Genomic DNA, 17,757 nt, shown 5'->3' with positions numbered 1-17,757 from the left:
ATACGGTTTTCTCTGCTCTTAGTGATCACTCAGAGCACAAGTCATTGGAGTGAGCTTTAAAGATTTTACTGATGAGCATTTGTAGTTAGGGGAGCTGTTTGCCTTTTTAGAACCTCTTTTTATAAAATGCTGTTCAGTGAAGCCATAAATGTTTTGGCTGCACTTAATTTTAAAAGTAAGTGATTAAGGGGAAATTGTCTCTTACTTCAAAACTGATATCATTTGCAAACTCATCAGGAAACCTTTCTTGGGTTTATAACGGAACTCATTAGACAAACACAAGCATCATCAGTGCCGATTGATGCTTTTTTATTTTTATTTTTAAGGAGGGGGTCAATGAACAGATTAGCCTATAACTTTTGAAACTTTAATAAAAACGACACCATGGCACTAAGCAGTCACAACATTTTTCTGCCATTGTGAAACCTGTTTCACTTTACTCTACACTTGTACAAGGACCCAAATAACACAGCACGCATCAGCACAAAGCCCAGAGCATCCTGACAGATGTTTAACTCAAAGAAGCATCAGCTCTTTACCTTCCAGCCCTCAGAGAAGCCTGGTGTGTGCTTACATGCTGAGAAGCAGAACATAAGAGGAATTAAACAGAACAGCTGTTGATTGCAGAGTCAGGAGTTCAAGTTCACACTTGTTTCTGACATACTTGCAGTTCACTGCTACCTTCTGCTGTGAAGATATTACCTGTGGTGTAATAGAATAAAGAATATTTCTGTATGTGTGGGGATGCTAGCCTTTGAAGAGAAAGAAGCATTGAGACTTTCTTTTTTTGTTTTTGTTGATTTAAAGTTGTATATAAATGAAGACCTTGCCAGTAGAGTTCCACACAGTTATGATGAAGCTTATCAGCAGTGGTTAGGTTTCTAAGTATGTGGAGATGTTCCAAAACATGCAAATGAACTGGCATATTTATAAGACTTTTCTAGACTAATTGACCATTCAAAGCATTTTAGACCACAAGTCACATTTATTCATGCATGCATAAAGTGTTTTATTCTATATTTCACACCCACAGCTGCTTTAGTACCAGTTAACCAGCTGCATGTCTTTGCACTGTGGGAGGAAACTGGAATATATGGAAGGAGCCCTCGCAGGCATAGGGATATGTGTAAACACCACATAAAAATAACCCAGCAGGGGTCAAACCCCCACCGTGCTGCTGCAGTTATATCAACCAGTAGTAAAGAAGGTTGCAGCTCTATCATGGTGACAAAGCTAGGAGCAGGTTTGCACAGCAGCTTTTAAGTAAAAGTACTAATACAACACTGAGTAAAAATATCAACGACAGAAAAGTAACTGTCCATGTGTTTTCTCAGAATTGGTCTTTGTAACAGATGCAGTGAGCATACAGTTAATACAGTGTTAATTCATACTGGTGCTAGTTTTAATAGCTTTCTACTTTGTAAAGTTGAGCCCTGAGCATTACATATGTTAGCAGGAAACAAAGATCATATTTTGGTGGTACCCAAATGCAACATCAGTGTTTTGACTTTTCTCTATGCCAGGGGTGGGGAACTCCAGGCCTCAAGGGCTGATGTCCTGCAGGTTTTTGGTATCACCCTGGGTCAACACGCCTGAATCAAATGATTAGTTCATTACCAGCCTCTGGAGAACTTCAAGACATGTTGAGGAGGTAATTTAGCCATTTATATCAGCTGTGTTGGATCAAGGACACACCTAAAATCTGCAGGACACCGGCCCTTGAGGTATGGAGTTCCCCCACCCCTGCTCTATTCAATACTGAGTTACTGAAGCACTGTCAGATCAAGTTCTTTGTTTCTATGAAAGCTGCAAATATTTTCTGTTTTTGTAGGGAGCATTGATTTCTGATGGATGTGTTGTGTCAGTGTGTGTGATGTCGTGTTACTGCAATTAGGCTTTAATCCACACCCTCCACGCTCCTCTTTCATGAGTTGACGTTTCATGCAGCAGATTGATGCTGCATCTTCTAAATCTAAACACAGTGACATGGTGATCAGGTAGAAAGTGAATGACATTCTATGAGTGCAAGGGACTACGGGCGAAATGACTGCAGGCAACATGAAGTGGGCGGGACCTGAGATAAATTTGAAAGTGAAGAATACTGTTGACTGACATCATTAAGAGAGTCACCTAGGCAACCGGAGCATGGAATGTCGACAAGCGACCAGCCATTAGCTTCAAAGCATCTGTGACAAATAAATGGCTTCTAATGTGGAACGCCGCTTTAACAAGTGTGTTCATTCAGTAACAGCCCTGAGAACAAGATTTTAATAAACTATAATACACTCGATTTAAAAAAAAAAAAAAGAAAAAAAAAAAAAAAGGAGAGGCAGCACATTTATTAACAGAAATAGCCAGAGGAAATTACTATTTATTTATTTATTTTTACAAATTAATGCTGCAGTTAATGTAGTGTTATCAGTCTGCTTCAACACTGATAGTGAAGTGCAGACATATATTGGCTTAGGTGCATCTTTGCACACTGAGTAATGAGAGATGCTGTATTTATAGTGTACTGCAAGTCTACAGTGTAGGCAAAGCTATAGCATAAGCCTAGATTTTAAGCTGAACCTTAGGCTGTATCCTGATGTGCACAGTCCCAGAAATGAAACTATAAATCACAACAATGCAGACCTTAGCGGGTGTGATAGCTCTGTTTGATAGTAATATGCACTGTATATTGATTAGCACCATGAGAAAACGTAATGTTAAAGTGTATATTTATGTCTAACTTGTTCACCAAGCTTGTGCAAATTCGGATGGTGTAGACATGGGCTCTTGTTCTAGTTTTAACCATGGTTTTAAAGACTTCTCTACTTCCCTGGCTTGAGTTAAAGGATTGTTTGTTCAAGATTTATTAGTTTCAAGTCCGACATGTACATGAACTTAGTTTTTGTGGTGAACTGTAGATAAAGCTAGACAGGGAGAGACACTGTACAACCTGTACCAGCAAAAGCACGGAATCACACTCCACGTCATTCACACACAGCAAAGAGGCTTACAGTAATCCACATCAATGAACAAAGTAGGCTGATACCCACTGAATACATAAAACCGTTTTAAAATAGGTGTACTTCTTTAAACATTTTCCTGTTGTTTTGAGCTGCTTTGTGTGAAATTAAAATTAGTTCAATATAATTCTGTAGGAGTCGACCACATGAGGGGAAGCGCTTACTGTGAAACTGCAGTCTCACTGGCTAATTATATCTCAGTGATGTTGTTACCAAATGCACTGCACTGTGTTTCAGAACCAACTCTTTGTGCTGTGTCCCTTTTCAAAAAACACACACCCATCAACTGCACTGCACACAGTATATGAGGAAAGGAAAAAGTGAGACACAGGAAACTCATAGTGTACCAACAAGTTTCAAAAACCCTTTGTAGAATAAATGGCCCAGTTATGAAATTATGCAAGGGGCAGGACAAAACCAATTCATATACTCTTATGTCATAGATGCGCACCCTGTGCATTCCCAGGATTACTCTGACAACATTGCCTGTTTTAGTGTCTGGTTGTGAATCTCAAAGATCGTTCTGCTGTCAGAGGTGCAATGTAAATGTAGAGAGCTCATTCCTCTAAGCCAGCGTCATCGTCAAAGTCATTTTACATTAAGGGCCTCACACAGCACACCTTTTAATTAAGTGGGCCGGATGAGTGAAACTCCTCTTTCTGTCAGTGTAAGGACGTTCAATTACACATATAATACCTAAAATATATATATGCGCCATAATCGTCTGTGTGGCGTCTGTGCAAAATGCAGCACTGTTGGGGGACTTTGTGATCTTTACAGCGCAATTGTTGAGTTCACTGTCTGAAAATGATGGGCCCTGTGTGTCACAACTCCACAGAAAAAGGAAAAACTGGATTTTCTTTTTTGAAATTGCACTTATGTGTCTCAGTGTATCTCAGGCTTTTTGTAAATTGATCACCTGTAACTTCTGTTATCTGGTAAATGCTTAGAGAAGCATGTTTCACTTGGTCTTTTGGTTTCAGCTTTCAGAAAACTTCGGCTAATGCCCAAGTGAATATTTTCAGAATGCACTTATACGTCCTTACACTTTACACATGCAAGCAAAACTATGTTCAGTGGGGTTTTTTTTTTTTTAAATATACATTGTTATGTGGTGGTTTTACTGGTTCAACTTGCTTGAGATGAAGTTAGAATGTAGAGCTAAAATGAGTTCTCAACTCTGTCCCTTTTTTAAAATCCAACATGCTGTCTACTTTATATGGTCCTAAAGTGTGATTTGTTGTTTCAGAGCCCTAGAGACCAACAAATACAACCACATCACAGCTACATACTACCTGCTAGCAGAAAGAATCCTGAGGGAGAAGCAGGAGAAGGATGTGCAGACCCGCTCTTCAAGTCCCAGCAACATCAAGGCACACTTCAGGTAAAGAGCAGCTAAAAACTCAAACACTCCTAAAGAAAGGAAATGACCCTTCTCTTGCGTGCACAAAAATTCTGATATTTTAGCAACCTAGTCGAGAGCGTGAGTAACAAAATATCACTGCTCGTGGTCATAATGAGTGTCTAAGTCATGGTATGAGCCCAGAAGAGGGCAACTGACCTATTTCTCTCAGCTGCCTCACACGGCAACCTGTCTGACTCCACTTTGCAGCGCTCAGCCACAATTACTTAAGACTAGGTAGATCTCTAAAGGTTTCATTTCCATTTCTGGGTTCACTGAGCCTCCACCTGCTGAGCTCAGGGGGGACGGTGCAGAGGAGGTGGTCTAAGTCATTAGCATATTCTTCACAACCTTTTAAAGCTCACCCTTTGTCTTGATTTTTCCATTACTGCAATTTTTTCTAATTCTAAAGTGAAAAAGGCTCCCATCCAGCCAGCTGTCATATCACTAAAAACTGAGAACATATCCTGGTTCATCCTTTAGCTGTCCCAAGTATTTCCTCTTTGTTGCCTTGCCAACATTGTTCCTTTGGTTATAAAAGGAAGAGAGACAAAGGAGAGGAACAAATACAGAAGAGAAGAGTGAGGAGGCTTCAGCGGGACTGCTGTGGTTGTAAAACTCCCTGCACATTCCCCTATCCAGTTCTGAGTCTGTGAAATGCTTTAGGTTTAACACTCATTGCTACCTACACAGAACCAAAGTAAAACATTGAGTTAGTAGCAAGACAAGGTTTGTATCATTGTATAGATTTGGGAACAACAGGTATTTAAGGGCTCATGGCTGAAAAAGCTCGGATACATGATATAAACAGCAGCTTGGGTCATCACATTTTCAGTGCTGCGTATGTAGCAACAGTGACCTGGCTGAATACTGAGCTGATGATGATCTCTAGGCCTGCATAGCTGGTACCTGTATCAGTGTGTGAAATCAGGATGCCATTATCTGCTGCTAGAAAAACTGAGAGATCAAATCTTTATCAGATTCTCCATTTGACTGTGACTCCATTTAACTCATCTCCTGTGTTACTGATCCGTGGCCTGATGTACACAAACCAGGGACTGTTTTTTTTAAAGAGGGCTCAGGCTAAAAGTTTTTTAACTTTCTGGAACTAGATGGAAACTGTTATTGTTACTGGTGTTTACCCTTAGATGTATTCATCTCTACATGGTTGCCTGTGCTTGTATGAATGGGACATGCTTCCTGTGCAAATGGAATTTCAAGTAAGCAGAAGCAGAGCGACTTCTCTTGTGGGATTAATTGTTTATGGACACATAAGTGTGCCCTCGGGGATTGCTCTGCCTCACTGTTTGTTTCACCTCCTTCATGTGAGCACTAACTTCCAGGAGTGGGTTCACCAGGCTGTTTTTCTTCAAATAAAGCTGTTAGTTCAAAGGCAACGGATCTAATATATATCTGTGCATATCCTGAGGTGACATAACAACACTCTGAATTTCTCCATGTCGGTATCATTTTAGGCCATTATGTAAGATGACACTGATATATGTAATATTTGCTCACTTAGAATCATTACACAAATACAAAAAGACTTAATTTTTTTAAATTAATTTTCTTGGAAAGTAAATATAACACACAAGTAGCATTTAAAATAAAGTCTTGGATGTTTAGAAAGTTTTGCTCTCGTGGTGCTCTCCGGTGATGCTAACCCCAAACATACAGCCAGTTAAAGGTTAGATTCAGCCAGAAGGAGAACCAGTGACCAGTTTAACAAATATAGTTTAACACTGGTTTAAAAGATACTGATTCATGATTTAATGCACATTTAACAGTCAAACAAAAAGAAAGAGAGACTTAATTCTAGCATAAAAAGTAAACTACTAAACTCAAGTTTTTCTGTGCCTGCCAATATGATCAGTGCCTCTGGCTTTCCCAGCCGGTAGCCTGAACAAAGGCTATACTCATTATGGATACAGCAAGCAAAAGAAAACAATAAAACTCACTTACCCTACAATGTTAATACCATAACAATCAGTAAATCAAACCACACAGCTTGAACTCTACTGTGCTCATTATCTCTGTGATGCTTTTTTTTTTTTTTTTTTAATGCAGAACTGTTTACTTGAACCCTGTTTGTCACTTAATGCAGATAGTGTGCCAGCCTAGTGTAAATGCATTAATTCCTAAAGGCCTGTAAAAAAGGATCTGGGATTGCCAATGACAAAGCCAACATGTTTTCAGTATATTTAAAATAAAGGGAATGTTTAGTTAGTGTTAAATAAATAAAATACTAGAATTTCATTCACCAAAACGGAGACAAAAAATTACTGACGGTAGCATGTGGTAGAGATGTCCAGTTCAATGACTCCAGTCATGAGTGGAAAGGCCTAACTTTAGGCAAGTTCTAAAACCATTTATCCATCGACATCCATTGAGCTATAAGGGGTGAAACAAACTAGAGACAAATTCCTTTTGTGTACCAGGCTGTGCGCATGTCTGTATTTTAACATGGAGTCTAGCTCACTTTTGAACCCAGTCTCAAGTGGCCATTAAAAGAATTGCAGTTGTTAGAAGTTTGATCGTGTTTTTCTCAAGAAGGAAGCATACACATCGTATCTTTCGCTTATCAAAATGGTTTTCTGCCAGAGACACAGAAATGATCCAAGTCCTGTACACTTGTTTGTGAAGAAGAATTGAGCTGCATTTTGAGCTGTGGGTGACATGCAGATGATGTAAAAACACAGATTTGAAATTACATTATTAATAGAGACACTTCATGGGATAAACTGTATAACAGATTGCATACTGAATAATGACTGTTCTTTGATTTGAAACACTCTATAAACTATATTTGGTGTTACTCGGATAACATGAGCTTTAGTTACAACTGTATTATTGCCAAAATCTGTCTTACTTTACTAAGAATATTCCGATTTTCACTGGCTGACATTCACAGGTCTTTCTGCCCTGCATCACTGACTAATCTGCTTTACAAGCTCCTTTCTTTTTTTCTTCCACATACAGACTGTGTTTCATCAGTGCATTATTCATTATACCACCGAATAGAGAGGCTGTGGTTTAGCTAACAATGAAAAAAGATACAATGTGGCCTTTGTGGCAGCTCTATTAGAGGATGGTAAAATAAATAAAGCACAGTAATGACCTGAAATTGGATTCGTCAACCTGATTTGAAAAGAAGAGCCATGATTTCCATTAAACATTTTCCAAAATCAGTTATCATTCATTCATTTATCTACAGACACGAGCTAATTTCAGCCTTGCTTTCTATTTAAAAACCTTTATTTATCGATCCTGAACTTTTTTGGGGGGCCCTGCTTATTTTGAATGATTCTTTTGATATAGTTAGTCTACTTGTTCTAGACTCCAGGAAGGTAATCCCACTTTGTGTTTGTGTGCACGCTCGTCCATAACAGAGAAAGTAGAGCCACATCCAAATGTTTACCACATCAATTTATAGTAACTTAAAAGGAACAGATGCTGCCATATAACAGAGTGTAGCTTTAATAAATATAGCTGCTATATAGTCGGACCAAAATAAAGTTGTTCAGTCAGTTAATCGATAAAGAATTTAATGCTCTCTTCAGCCAAACTGTACTTAAGGTGAAGGTCACATTTGTTGTTTTACGGTCAATAACCCGTGAACCAGATGATCTAGTCTGGCGGTTACAAACACTGATGAACATTTTGATCAAAACATTGGACCCTGTTTATAGTTAAAATGATAAAGATGCTCATAGCTCCAAACCCTAAGCCCTCACTGTTAATTACCTACAGTTGGATACTGCTGCAAGTGATTGCACTGGATGACCAAAAAAGCACCCTGCGTCATATGTCTCCAGTTAAAATCTCTTCCCACTTATATACTGTAATGATCTTATTCAAGCAGTATAACATTTTGAAGTCAAGAGTGTAATCCCTGTGTTGTCCCTGTCTTCTCTAGGTGTCTATATTTGAGTGATCTATTCTGTATAAATAACTATCCAAGTCACTTGAGGAGAGTATACAGGGAGTGCAGAATTATTAGGCAAATGAGTATTTTGTCCACATCATCCTCTTCATGCATGTTGTCTTACTCCAAGCTGTATAGGCTCGAAAGCCTACTACCAATTAAGCATATTAGGTGATGTGCATCTCTGTAATGAGAAGGGGTGTGGTCTAATGACATCAACACCCTATATCAGGTGTGCATAATTATTAGGCAACTTCCTTTCCTTTGGCAAAATGGGTCAAAAGAAGGACTTGACAGGCTCAGAACAGTCAAAAATAGTGAGATATCTTGCAGAGGGATGCAGCAGTCTTAAAATTGCAAAGCTTCTGAAGCGTGATCATCGAACAATCAAGCGTTTCATTCAAAATAGTCAACAGGGTCGCAAGAAGCGTGTGGAAAAACCAAGGCGCAAAATAACTGCCCATGAACTGAGAAAAGTCAAGCGTGCAGCTGCCAAGATGCCACTTGCCACCAGTTTGGCCATATTTCAGAGCTGCAACATCACTGGAGTGCCCAAAAGCACAAGGTGTGCAATACTCAGAGACATGGCCAAGGTAAGAAAGGCTGAAAGACGACCACCACTGAACAAGACACACAAGCTGAAACGTCAAGACTGGGCCAAGAAATATCTCAAGACTGATTTTTCTAAGGTTTTATGGACTGATGAAATGAGAGTGAGTCTTGATGGGCCAGATGGATGGGCCCGTGGCTGGATTGGTAAAGGCAGAAAGCTCCAGTCCGACTCAGACGCCAGCAAGGTGGAGGTGGAGTACTGGTTTGGGCTGGTATCATCAAAGATGAGCTTGTGGGGCCTTTTCGGGTTGAGGATGGAGTCAAGCTCAACTCCCAGTCCTACTGCCAGTTTCTGGAAGACACCTTCTTCAAGCAGTGGTACAGGAAGAAGTCTGCATCCTTCAAGAAAAACATGATTTTCATGCAGGACAATGCTCCATCACACGCGTCCAAGTACTCCACAGCGTGGCTGGCAAGAAAGGGTATAAAGAAGAAAAACTAATGACATGGCCTCCTTGTTCACCTGATCCTGAACCCCATTGAGAACCTGTGGTCCATCATCAAATGTGAGATTTACAAGGAGGGAAAACAGTACACCTCTCTGAACAGTGTCTGGGAGGCTGTGGTTGCTGCTGCACGCAATGTTGATGGTGAACAGATCAAAACACTGACAGAGTCCATGGATGGCAGGCTTTTGAGTGTCCTTGCAAAGAAAGGTGGCTATATTGGTCGCTGATTTGTTTTTGTTTTGTTTTTGAATGTCAGAAATGTATATTTGTGAATGTGGAGATGTTATATTGGTTTCACTGACCCATAATTGAAATGGGTATATATTTGTTTTTTGTTAAGTTGCCTAATAATTATGCACAGTAATAGTCACCTGCACACACAGATATCCCCCTAAAATAGCTAAAACTAAAAACAAACTAAAAACTACTTCCAAAAACATTCAGCTTTGATATTAATGAGTTTTTTGGGTTCATTGAGAACATGGTTGTTGTTCAATGATAAAATTATTCCTCAAAAATACAACTTGCCTAATAATTCTGCACTCCCTGTAAATTGACTATAAAGTCTTTTGAAGATCAAAGAAAACGTATCAACTGATGACGCAATCCTCTTTCTTTTCTCTACAGGCAGTCCTGGCCCACCAGAGTAGATATGCACCAGGATATCGAGGACAGTTTAGCAGCTTCATCCATCTCTCACGCAGGAGGCCCTCAGTCCCCTGCTCGCAGTGCAGAGAACTTGCTCAATGGACATCGCTCTAAAGCCATGATGGAGCTGGGCAGACGCGAAGAGAGCACGGTGACTGACTCTCCAGGGTCGGCACAGGTACAGTCATCATCATCCCTTGTCTGTGTCAAATGAAGCTTTTTTTTTAATACATGAGTGCTAGTAGGACCATCTGAGAGTAAATAGGATTGTTATTGCCTCTGTTGTAATTTGTTCTATTTGTGTGTGTGGTTCTTTTCTGGGTCCTCAAACTTTACACATGGGTATGTATGTAAAGCCTAAAGGCAGGGACAGCAGCAGTGAGAGTCATTTTCAGAACAGAGCACAATTTGCAGCTACTTTCTTATTCTCAGTTGTAAACAGTGCAGCTGATCATACTTGGACCCTGTTTTAATGCCCATGCTCTTGTATTTTCTTCTTGCCTCAGGGAGTGTGTGCTGCTGCTTCAGGTCCTGCTCCCGGCACCATCAGGGCTCCCACTCCCTCCACCTCAGCAGCAGCTAAGCAGCGAACCTGCCTGTTCAGGTCTGATCTCTGGACTCAGTTTTCAACAGTGAAACATTATTTTGTGTCCTCAGTATCCCTAAAACTGAAAGCAGAACAATAAGTTGTACTCTATTTCAATGAGTGCATTTCGTATCTTCTTAAATGTTCAGGCTAAATTTCTTTGTATTATGTCAGAAATTGAATTTTGAACTTTTATTCAGAAACTAGACAAAATGAGACGTCTGAAGATGGCAGCTGTAATAGTCCCGTCCTCCCTGTAGTCTAACAGAGCAAATGATCCATCGAGCAACTGAGGATAAAACAGAGGATCGAGTTTTTTGTCATTGCTTTGTGGTTTTATTCTAATGTCAACTCAGTCATGTCTGATTGTTTGGCAGAGTGGAGGAGGATGAAGAGGAGGAGGAAGAGCAGGACCCGTCTCCCCTACCAACTCAGGTGATCCTGCGGCGGAAGCCCCCCTCCATCACCAACCGCCTTACGTCCAGGAAGAGTGCCCCAGTGCTCAACCAGATCTTTGAAGAGGAGGGAGAGTCTGACGATGACTTCGACATGGATGAGGGTCTGCCGCCCAAACTCAGCCGTCTCAAAATGAACATGGCCGGGAACGCCGGCACTCTGAGCTCGTCGTCGTCCCCGGGATCCACGCAGAAGCGCTATCATCGGCGCAAGAGTCAGGGAAGGGGCTCGTCATGCTCAAGCTCTGAGACGAGCGACGACGACTCCGAGAGCCACCGGAGGCGCCTGGATAAAGACTCAGGCTTCGGCTACAGCTGGAACAGGAGGGACAGCAGTGAAGGGCCACCTGGCAGCGAGGGGGGGAACGGTGGAGGCAGCAGCTCAGGGCAGGGGAAGCCCCCCACAGAGGGAGGAGGCTCCTCTGGCCCAGACAGGGGGAGTCCTGGAGCGGGAGGTAACGGGGGAGGTCAGAGTGGCAGTGGAGGAGGGGGGGGTGGGGGAGGGGGTGGGGGTAATAAAGGACAAGACAGCCCTTCCAGTTGTTGTAACAACAGTAGCACTACTAACCCGTCCCTCGGCTCTCAGCCCCGGGCCTCGCGCACTGCAAGCCGCAGCGCTGAGCTGGTGGAGAGTCTCAAGCTGATGAGCTTGTGCCTTAGCTCACAGCTGCAGCACCACCACGCTGGGAGGGGTGGTCGAGGGGGTGGGGAGAAATTCATCATAGACCCCCGTAGCCTCTCAGGAGGGAGTGTGAAAATCCAGGAGAAGTCCACCTGGAGGATGTGCATCGGGTCCACCGGGAGCCTGGACACCATCACCCTCCCCACTACCACTATCACCGGCCTGCCTCGCACCCACGCCACACAACACCACCACAACCGCAAAACGGCGCCGCACAGCGGCCCGGGTGGCAGGAACACTCACAGCAACCTGAGCACCCTGAAGAACAGCGTGATTCAACTACCTCTGTGCGAGAAGACCATCTCTGTCAACATCCAGCGAGGTGGAGGCTCCAGGGATGGCCTGCTCTGTACCTCAGCTCCAGCCAGCTGCTGCCAGGTCATCTGAAGCTCGCTGACACCCTGTGGACCATGACCCACCGACACCAAGTTTTCTCAGTCACTCTTCCCCTCCTGCTTCAGGTAGTTTCTTTGAACACTACTCTGCTTTTGAACCTTGCTGTCTAGTTTGCTGTAGCAGGTAGCTGAGCTCGCACAACCACCTGCCTCTCAGCTGGCCACCTCTCCTGTCACTTTTTGTTCCGTGCTCTGCTCCCTACCAATTGTTGGGGTGATTATAAATGTCTATTAGTGTTTTTATGTTTTTCATTATATTCTCGTTTTATGTGTCCTGACTGCACTTTGACATTCTAAATGATCTGTATTAGAGCATTTAAAATAAGGAGGCTCGCATTTAAAGTGGACCTGTTCTGCTCATTTCCAGCTTTGTGGTTTTTATTCGTGGATTCTATTAGAGCGGCTTTGTATGAGTCACTGTTTAAAATAATCCTTACTTATCCTTTTTAATTTAACTGACTTCATACTAGTTAGGTCACCCTTTACCCATAAAGGTACTGTTTCATGTAACAGCACCTTTATGAGAAAAGAAGGAAAGGCAGAATAGGTCCACTTAAAGAGCAGAGCATTAGGGCCACTGTGAAAAGCATTTTGAGAAGTATTTATTGGAGTGTAAATTAAAAAAAAAAAAAAAAAAAGGAAAAATACCACGAGGTAAAATTGTAATTTTACAAACCTGTAAATATAAAAGTTGTAATTGCATGAGAAAGTTGGGAAGAAAAAGTGATTGTACTCTGAGATAAAGTTTACATTTTCTAGGAGAAGGTCATTATTATAACTACTATATTCCTGTAGGGTTCACTGAAAACATATTACAGAATCTTTCACTTTGTCAACCAAAGAATGAAAGATGGTTAATATAGACAAAGTTGAATTTCTTAACATTTTTGGCTCACTATTTCTAACAAAAATTCACAATAATATCAGAAAATAGGTGATAATAAATATCAGCTGGAGCTAGATAAGAAGTAATACCAACAGATGGGTAAATGGAACAATGAAATAACCTATTTACAGTCAGCATGCAGCAAATGTGCAGGTGCAAAAAAAACAAAACAAAACTTGTATACATTTGATTCATCCACTGTGACAAGAAGGTAAATCATTCTTTACAAAGGTCTTAAATAACTGATGTGCAGTTTAGTAGTTTAGTCTGGAAGTCAGAAATTTTGAGTGGCGTTGCAGCTTTCAGGAAGATGTTCTTGGAAAACTACTGCTTTTACACAACTCAAGGGTACAGTGACAGTTTGGTTTACATTACCACTTTCGTGGGACCAGCTCACTCAGAATGATTGATCAGTCTCATATAAGTACTTCAAGCAAAACAACATTTAAAAAGCTTTACTGAATATAGTAGAAAATTTCAGCTGTTTTTCATTTGAATGGGGGGACAAAAGCGCCTCATTTTTCATGGGGTCTAAAATCAGCACAGCATACACCTGTGGGTGTGGGAGGGGCTACTGGAAATAATTCATCAACGATGGCAGATTTCCAGATTTAATTGATTTTCAGTAACAACTCCAATTTGTGCTAGCTGTGCTGCTAACAGCTGATTCTTAAAAGTAATTTAATTCAAGGGTGGACCGATTGGGTTCCCATTCACAAGACTGAGACACCGAAAAAGAAAAAACTAAACAAAACTTCTCCATGTCAGCAACAGATTTGATAATCTCAGCAGACCCCCTGAGTGAATTTGAGAGGACATCAGAGCAACATGTAGTGATTACAGCAGGCTCAAAGTGTTTAACACAGTTGTCAATACTAATTATTTTAAAGAGCTGAAATATATATTTTTTTCTTATAAAATTAAATTATTATGGCCTTTTTAAAGAGTAACTTCTTTCTCCTTTGACCTTGTAAAATACTTAATTTCTTCTTAAAATGGCCATTTTTGACTTCATGGGGTTTTTTCACTTGTAATATTTTGACCCTTTTCCTTGTAAAATTAAAACTTTAGTCTCATAACTTTTTCCGATTGTCATCAAATCAAAGCTTCTTTCTCAATATATCAGTGGTCCAAACACTCCAGGTTTAAAAATCGAAATAACAAGAACTTGCAGTTGCAGCTATAGCAGGCAGCTGGCAGAGGAGAGGGACGGGGACGCCTGCTTATTGATACAACTCAAACTCACACTTCTCCCTCCATTACCTCGAACCTTCGCTCCCACCTGAACGTTAGCTGCCAGTAACATCACTGATGATAAATAGAAAAACATAAAGTGGATTCCATTCGTTTGAGTCCGTTCAGCATATCTGATCTCCTCTGTCCATGGAGGGGAGAGGAGATGGTGACTTTTCACTCCACTCTGGGCTCTGTATTGCACTCAGACAATCTGTTTTCTGTTCTTTTTTTAAGAACCATGTATCCTCTGCTGAATTGAGCTCGGTGGAAACTGTTGGTCATAACCCTTTAAATCTGTACCAGTGTCTCTTTACAGAGGCGGCACGCTTTCAGCTTTTAAATAAAATACACACACACAGACAGAAGCTGGTGGGAAGAAGTGTGTGTATGTGAGGGCAGCATTGCATTGATACTGTAGCAAGATGAACAAACAGGTTTGGAAGAGTTCCTGCTGACCACACATTTAAAATGAGGTGTTCTTATTTTTTTATTCACATGATTTTGTGTTGTTTATTGACGGAACATATTGGGTTCGGCCGCCATTAACCTAGCTGTTGCTGCAAGAGACACACAGCTGCTTAACCCTGAAGAATGATCAGAATTTCTGCAGCAACTCCTCCTAAAATGTGCTCCAATGTTCATCTCAATAACACACACTTCTCGTGCCTTTCTTTTAAACAGAATCTCTCAGTGCAGGCTTGAAAAAAGTAGCTCCTCTGACTATGTTGAACCTTGTTTCGCAAGAACAACCTCCATCGTGTTTCCTAACGCTGCTTCTGATGGTGCCTTCACACCAAAAGCAAAGGAAAATTTCATGCTGGACAAACGTTTCTGCAAAATATCTTTTAGAACTGACTGTGTCGTCATCACATACCGTGAGGCTTCATATTTCTGTGATGTCATCATTAAACAGCAGTCTTCGTGTCTTGCTAAAACACCTCAGCACCCAATTGTTGATCAGATTTTTTTGTTATTATTTTGCCATATCAGCCTCATTGTGGACTGCTGCACTGATATTCTCTTCTAAATGTGTAGAAGAGAAAAAAGTACTTGGTTACATCAGAGCCCTTGTAGATTTAAGTCTTGGAACCTCTTTAATAATCCATTTAACTTGAAGTCCCCATCTAAATTTGCTTTTGCCCAGATATAAAAACCAGTCACCAGCCAAGACAAATAAACACCGCTTTAAAACTTTGGTGACTTCGCCCAGTTACCCTGCAGTTATCTTTGTACTGTGCATGCACCATGCCTCTGTGTCCAATATGTTTTTCCTACGTAGCTCTAGGCAGATGACCGGCCCTCCTGAGTTTGGTTCAGCTGGAGGTTTCTTCCTGTTAAAAAGGAGATTTTCCTTCCCACCATCGTCTCTTGCTTGCTCATAGGGAATTAACAGATTGCTGGAGTTTTCTCTCGAATATTGCGGGGTCTTAACAATATAAAGCAACTTGAGGTGACTGTTAAGATTTATTCATCATGCCCTCTGTAGTGGACAAAAGTTAAACTGAAAGATACTTTTTCACCCCCTCGGTTCTCAGGAGGATATAGATGAAACAGAACTTTGTAAATTGTTGATTGGCTCTATGGGTTTAGGAGCAGAAGTCATAACTCTCACATTTCTGTTTCTATATTCTCTGAATGCTGTCACTTTCCTGAATGTCATATCTGGTTACATTGTAGCTGAATGAGAAATTATCCAATAAAAGAAAGACTGATGAGAAGAGAGAGGGGGGAAAAAAACACCTTCATTGCATTATTGTCGTACGTTTCTTCTTCAGGACATCCAGCAGCCAAAACCATGTTGCTCCCTCCACTGTACTTCAGTTGGGAGGATTTGTTGAATGTCCTAGACATTTTACACTGTTTTTGTTTTGTTTTTTTTCGTAAATAGCATCTATCTGTTAAAAGATTTCTTAATTGCTGACATTGGACACTTTAAACAAAGGTTTTAGTGATTTTTAGATGTGTTTCTGTGTTCGGTTTTGTAGACAATTTGTCTTAAATGATACGTGTCAGTCAGTAGCTGTGATTAAAGAAAGGGGAAAAACCCCATCGTCAGTTTGTGCCTTTTAATAGGAGCTGCATCTCTACAAACCATACACCCGACTCCATACAGAAACACCTGAAATTACGAGTTTGTGTGTGTTACTTCAGTCACACCGCGTTTGTCTGCAATCGTGACTGAGATGAAAGTCAGAGCACGTTTTGAGGAGTGGGTGCAGAAGTCGTGCTGTTTCTCACAGGTTAACCAGCGTTGTCCTGCAGCCGTGGTCCCGCCTGCACTCACGCCCCCCCAAAGTTAAGTGTACATGAGGGTGCAGCGTATGTATATACAGTGAAAAAGAAAGTTTATTTTTTAAAACTTGTACATCTTTTTGAGCAATCTGATGTTTGAAAATGTTTTATTTTTTATGATGGGTGGGCGGGTGTGAAGCTTTGAGAAGCGCACGCCCTGGGTAAACCGGCAGGAAGCGCGCACGAGTCAGCCTCGCGCCTTCCGGCTTTTGGAGCTGGCTGTAAAGACAAACAAACGAAAGTAAGAGAGAGGAAAGGGAAAATGGGGGAATTCTTTAAGGGCATTGGCAATAAGCTATACCGTGTGTTGCAGCTATCTGTACAGAAACACTTAATTAGTTTCTTCTTTTTTTTTTTTAGATTCCAAACTCGTGCAGCCTCACACAGCAGCTGCTTCAGACTCGGGAAAAAAAACGAAAAACAAGGAATGTTTTAAATATTTTCTCTCTTTGGTTGTTGTCTGAGATTTGTTTTTAAAAACCAAATGTAAATAGAGTTGTAAATACGGTGCTCTTTATCTAGAACAGCCGAGTGAACCTTTTGGTGCATAGCTGTACAGTAATCTAGCCTTATGATAATTACTGTAGTAATACCGTATGGGTGTCTCAGCTAAAAAAAAAAAAAATAAAGCCGCGTGAGGAAAAACAACACGATTCTGTTCATACCGTCGGGTCTGTTTGACTGTTGTCTTACTCAGCTGTATCCAGGTGAATGACGTGCATGTGTTTCAATGTTTGACATTCAATGACACTGAGGAGAGAATCAGGGGCAGAAATGTAACCGGACCAAAAAGCAACAGAAGAAGAAGAAAAATGGTTGAGTTGGAACTGACAAATCTTCAGTGTATTATTCTGTAGTTGATACCTGTTGTCAGATGTTACATATAGCTATGGTAATATCAAAAAATAAAATGTGGAAAACTGTCTGTTACTCTCAAGTCTCCGGGTCTTTCTTTTTAAAATGTCTGTCCTGACCAGTTTGGCGTGTGGGGAAAAAAAAATGTGGACAAGAATGTTAATATTAGAAATGATTCGCTGATTTGAAAATCAATATAACCAATAGTTTCTTGATTGGAGTTCCTCACAGATTCCAGATTAACTGGCTCTTAAAGCTTCACAGATCTGCTTTACCATTTACTCACTTCCTTAGTCCACCACCTTGGTTCAAGCTGGCATTTT

General features: G+C 40.9%; 1 protein-coding gene across 5 annotated transcripts in view; it reads left to right on the top strand.

The window, feature by feature from the left end:
* The window catches only part of snrka (SNF related kinase a), a 65,243-nt gene extending 47,734 nt beyond the window's left edge, over positions 1 to 17,509 (top strand). For 4 of the 5 annotated variants that reach the window (XM_039619572.1, XM_039619571.1, XM_031729493.2 and 1 more), the window contains exons 5-8: positions 4,261 to 4,395; positions 10,027 to 10,225; positions 10,554 to 10,651; positions 11,011 to 17,509. In XM_039619572.1, the coding sequence (XP_039475506.1) occupies positions 4,261 to 4,395; positions 10,027 to 10,225; positions 10,554 to 10,651; positions 11,011 to 12,157 (1,579 nt within the window). In that variant the 3' untranslated portion in view covers positions 12,158 to 17,509. The remainder of the gene's footprint in view (positions 1 to 4,260; positions 4,396 to 10,026; positions 10,226 to 10,553; positions 10,652 to 11,010) is intronic. The other variant, XR_005614846.1, reaches the window with a different exon arrangement.
* The last annotated feature ends 248 nt before the right edge of the window (positions 17,510 to 17,757 follow it).

Source organism: Oreochromis aureus, linkage group 11 (genome assembly GCF_013358895.1).
Source record: "Oreochromis aureus strain Israel breed Guangdong linkage group 11, ZZ_aureus, whole genome shotgun sequence".
Classification (NCBI taxonomy): domain Eukaryota; kingdom Metazoa; phylum Chordata; class Actinopteri; order Cichliformes; family Cichlidae; genus Oreochromis; species Oreochromis aureus.
The sequence above is the reverse complement of the archived record's forward strand: the minus strand, read 5'-3'. Positions and strand labels throughout refer to the sequence as shown.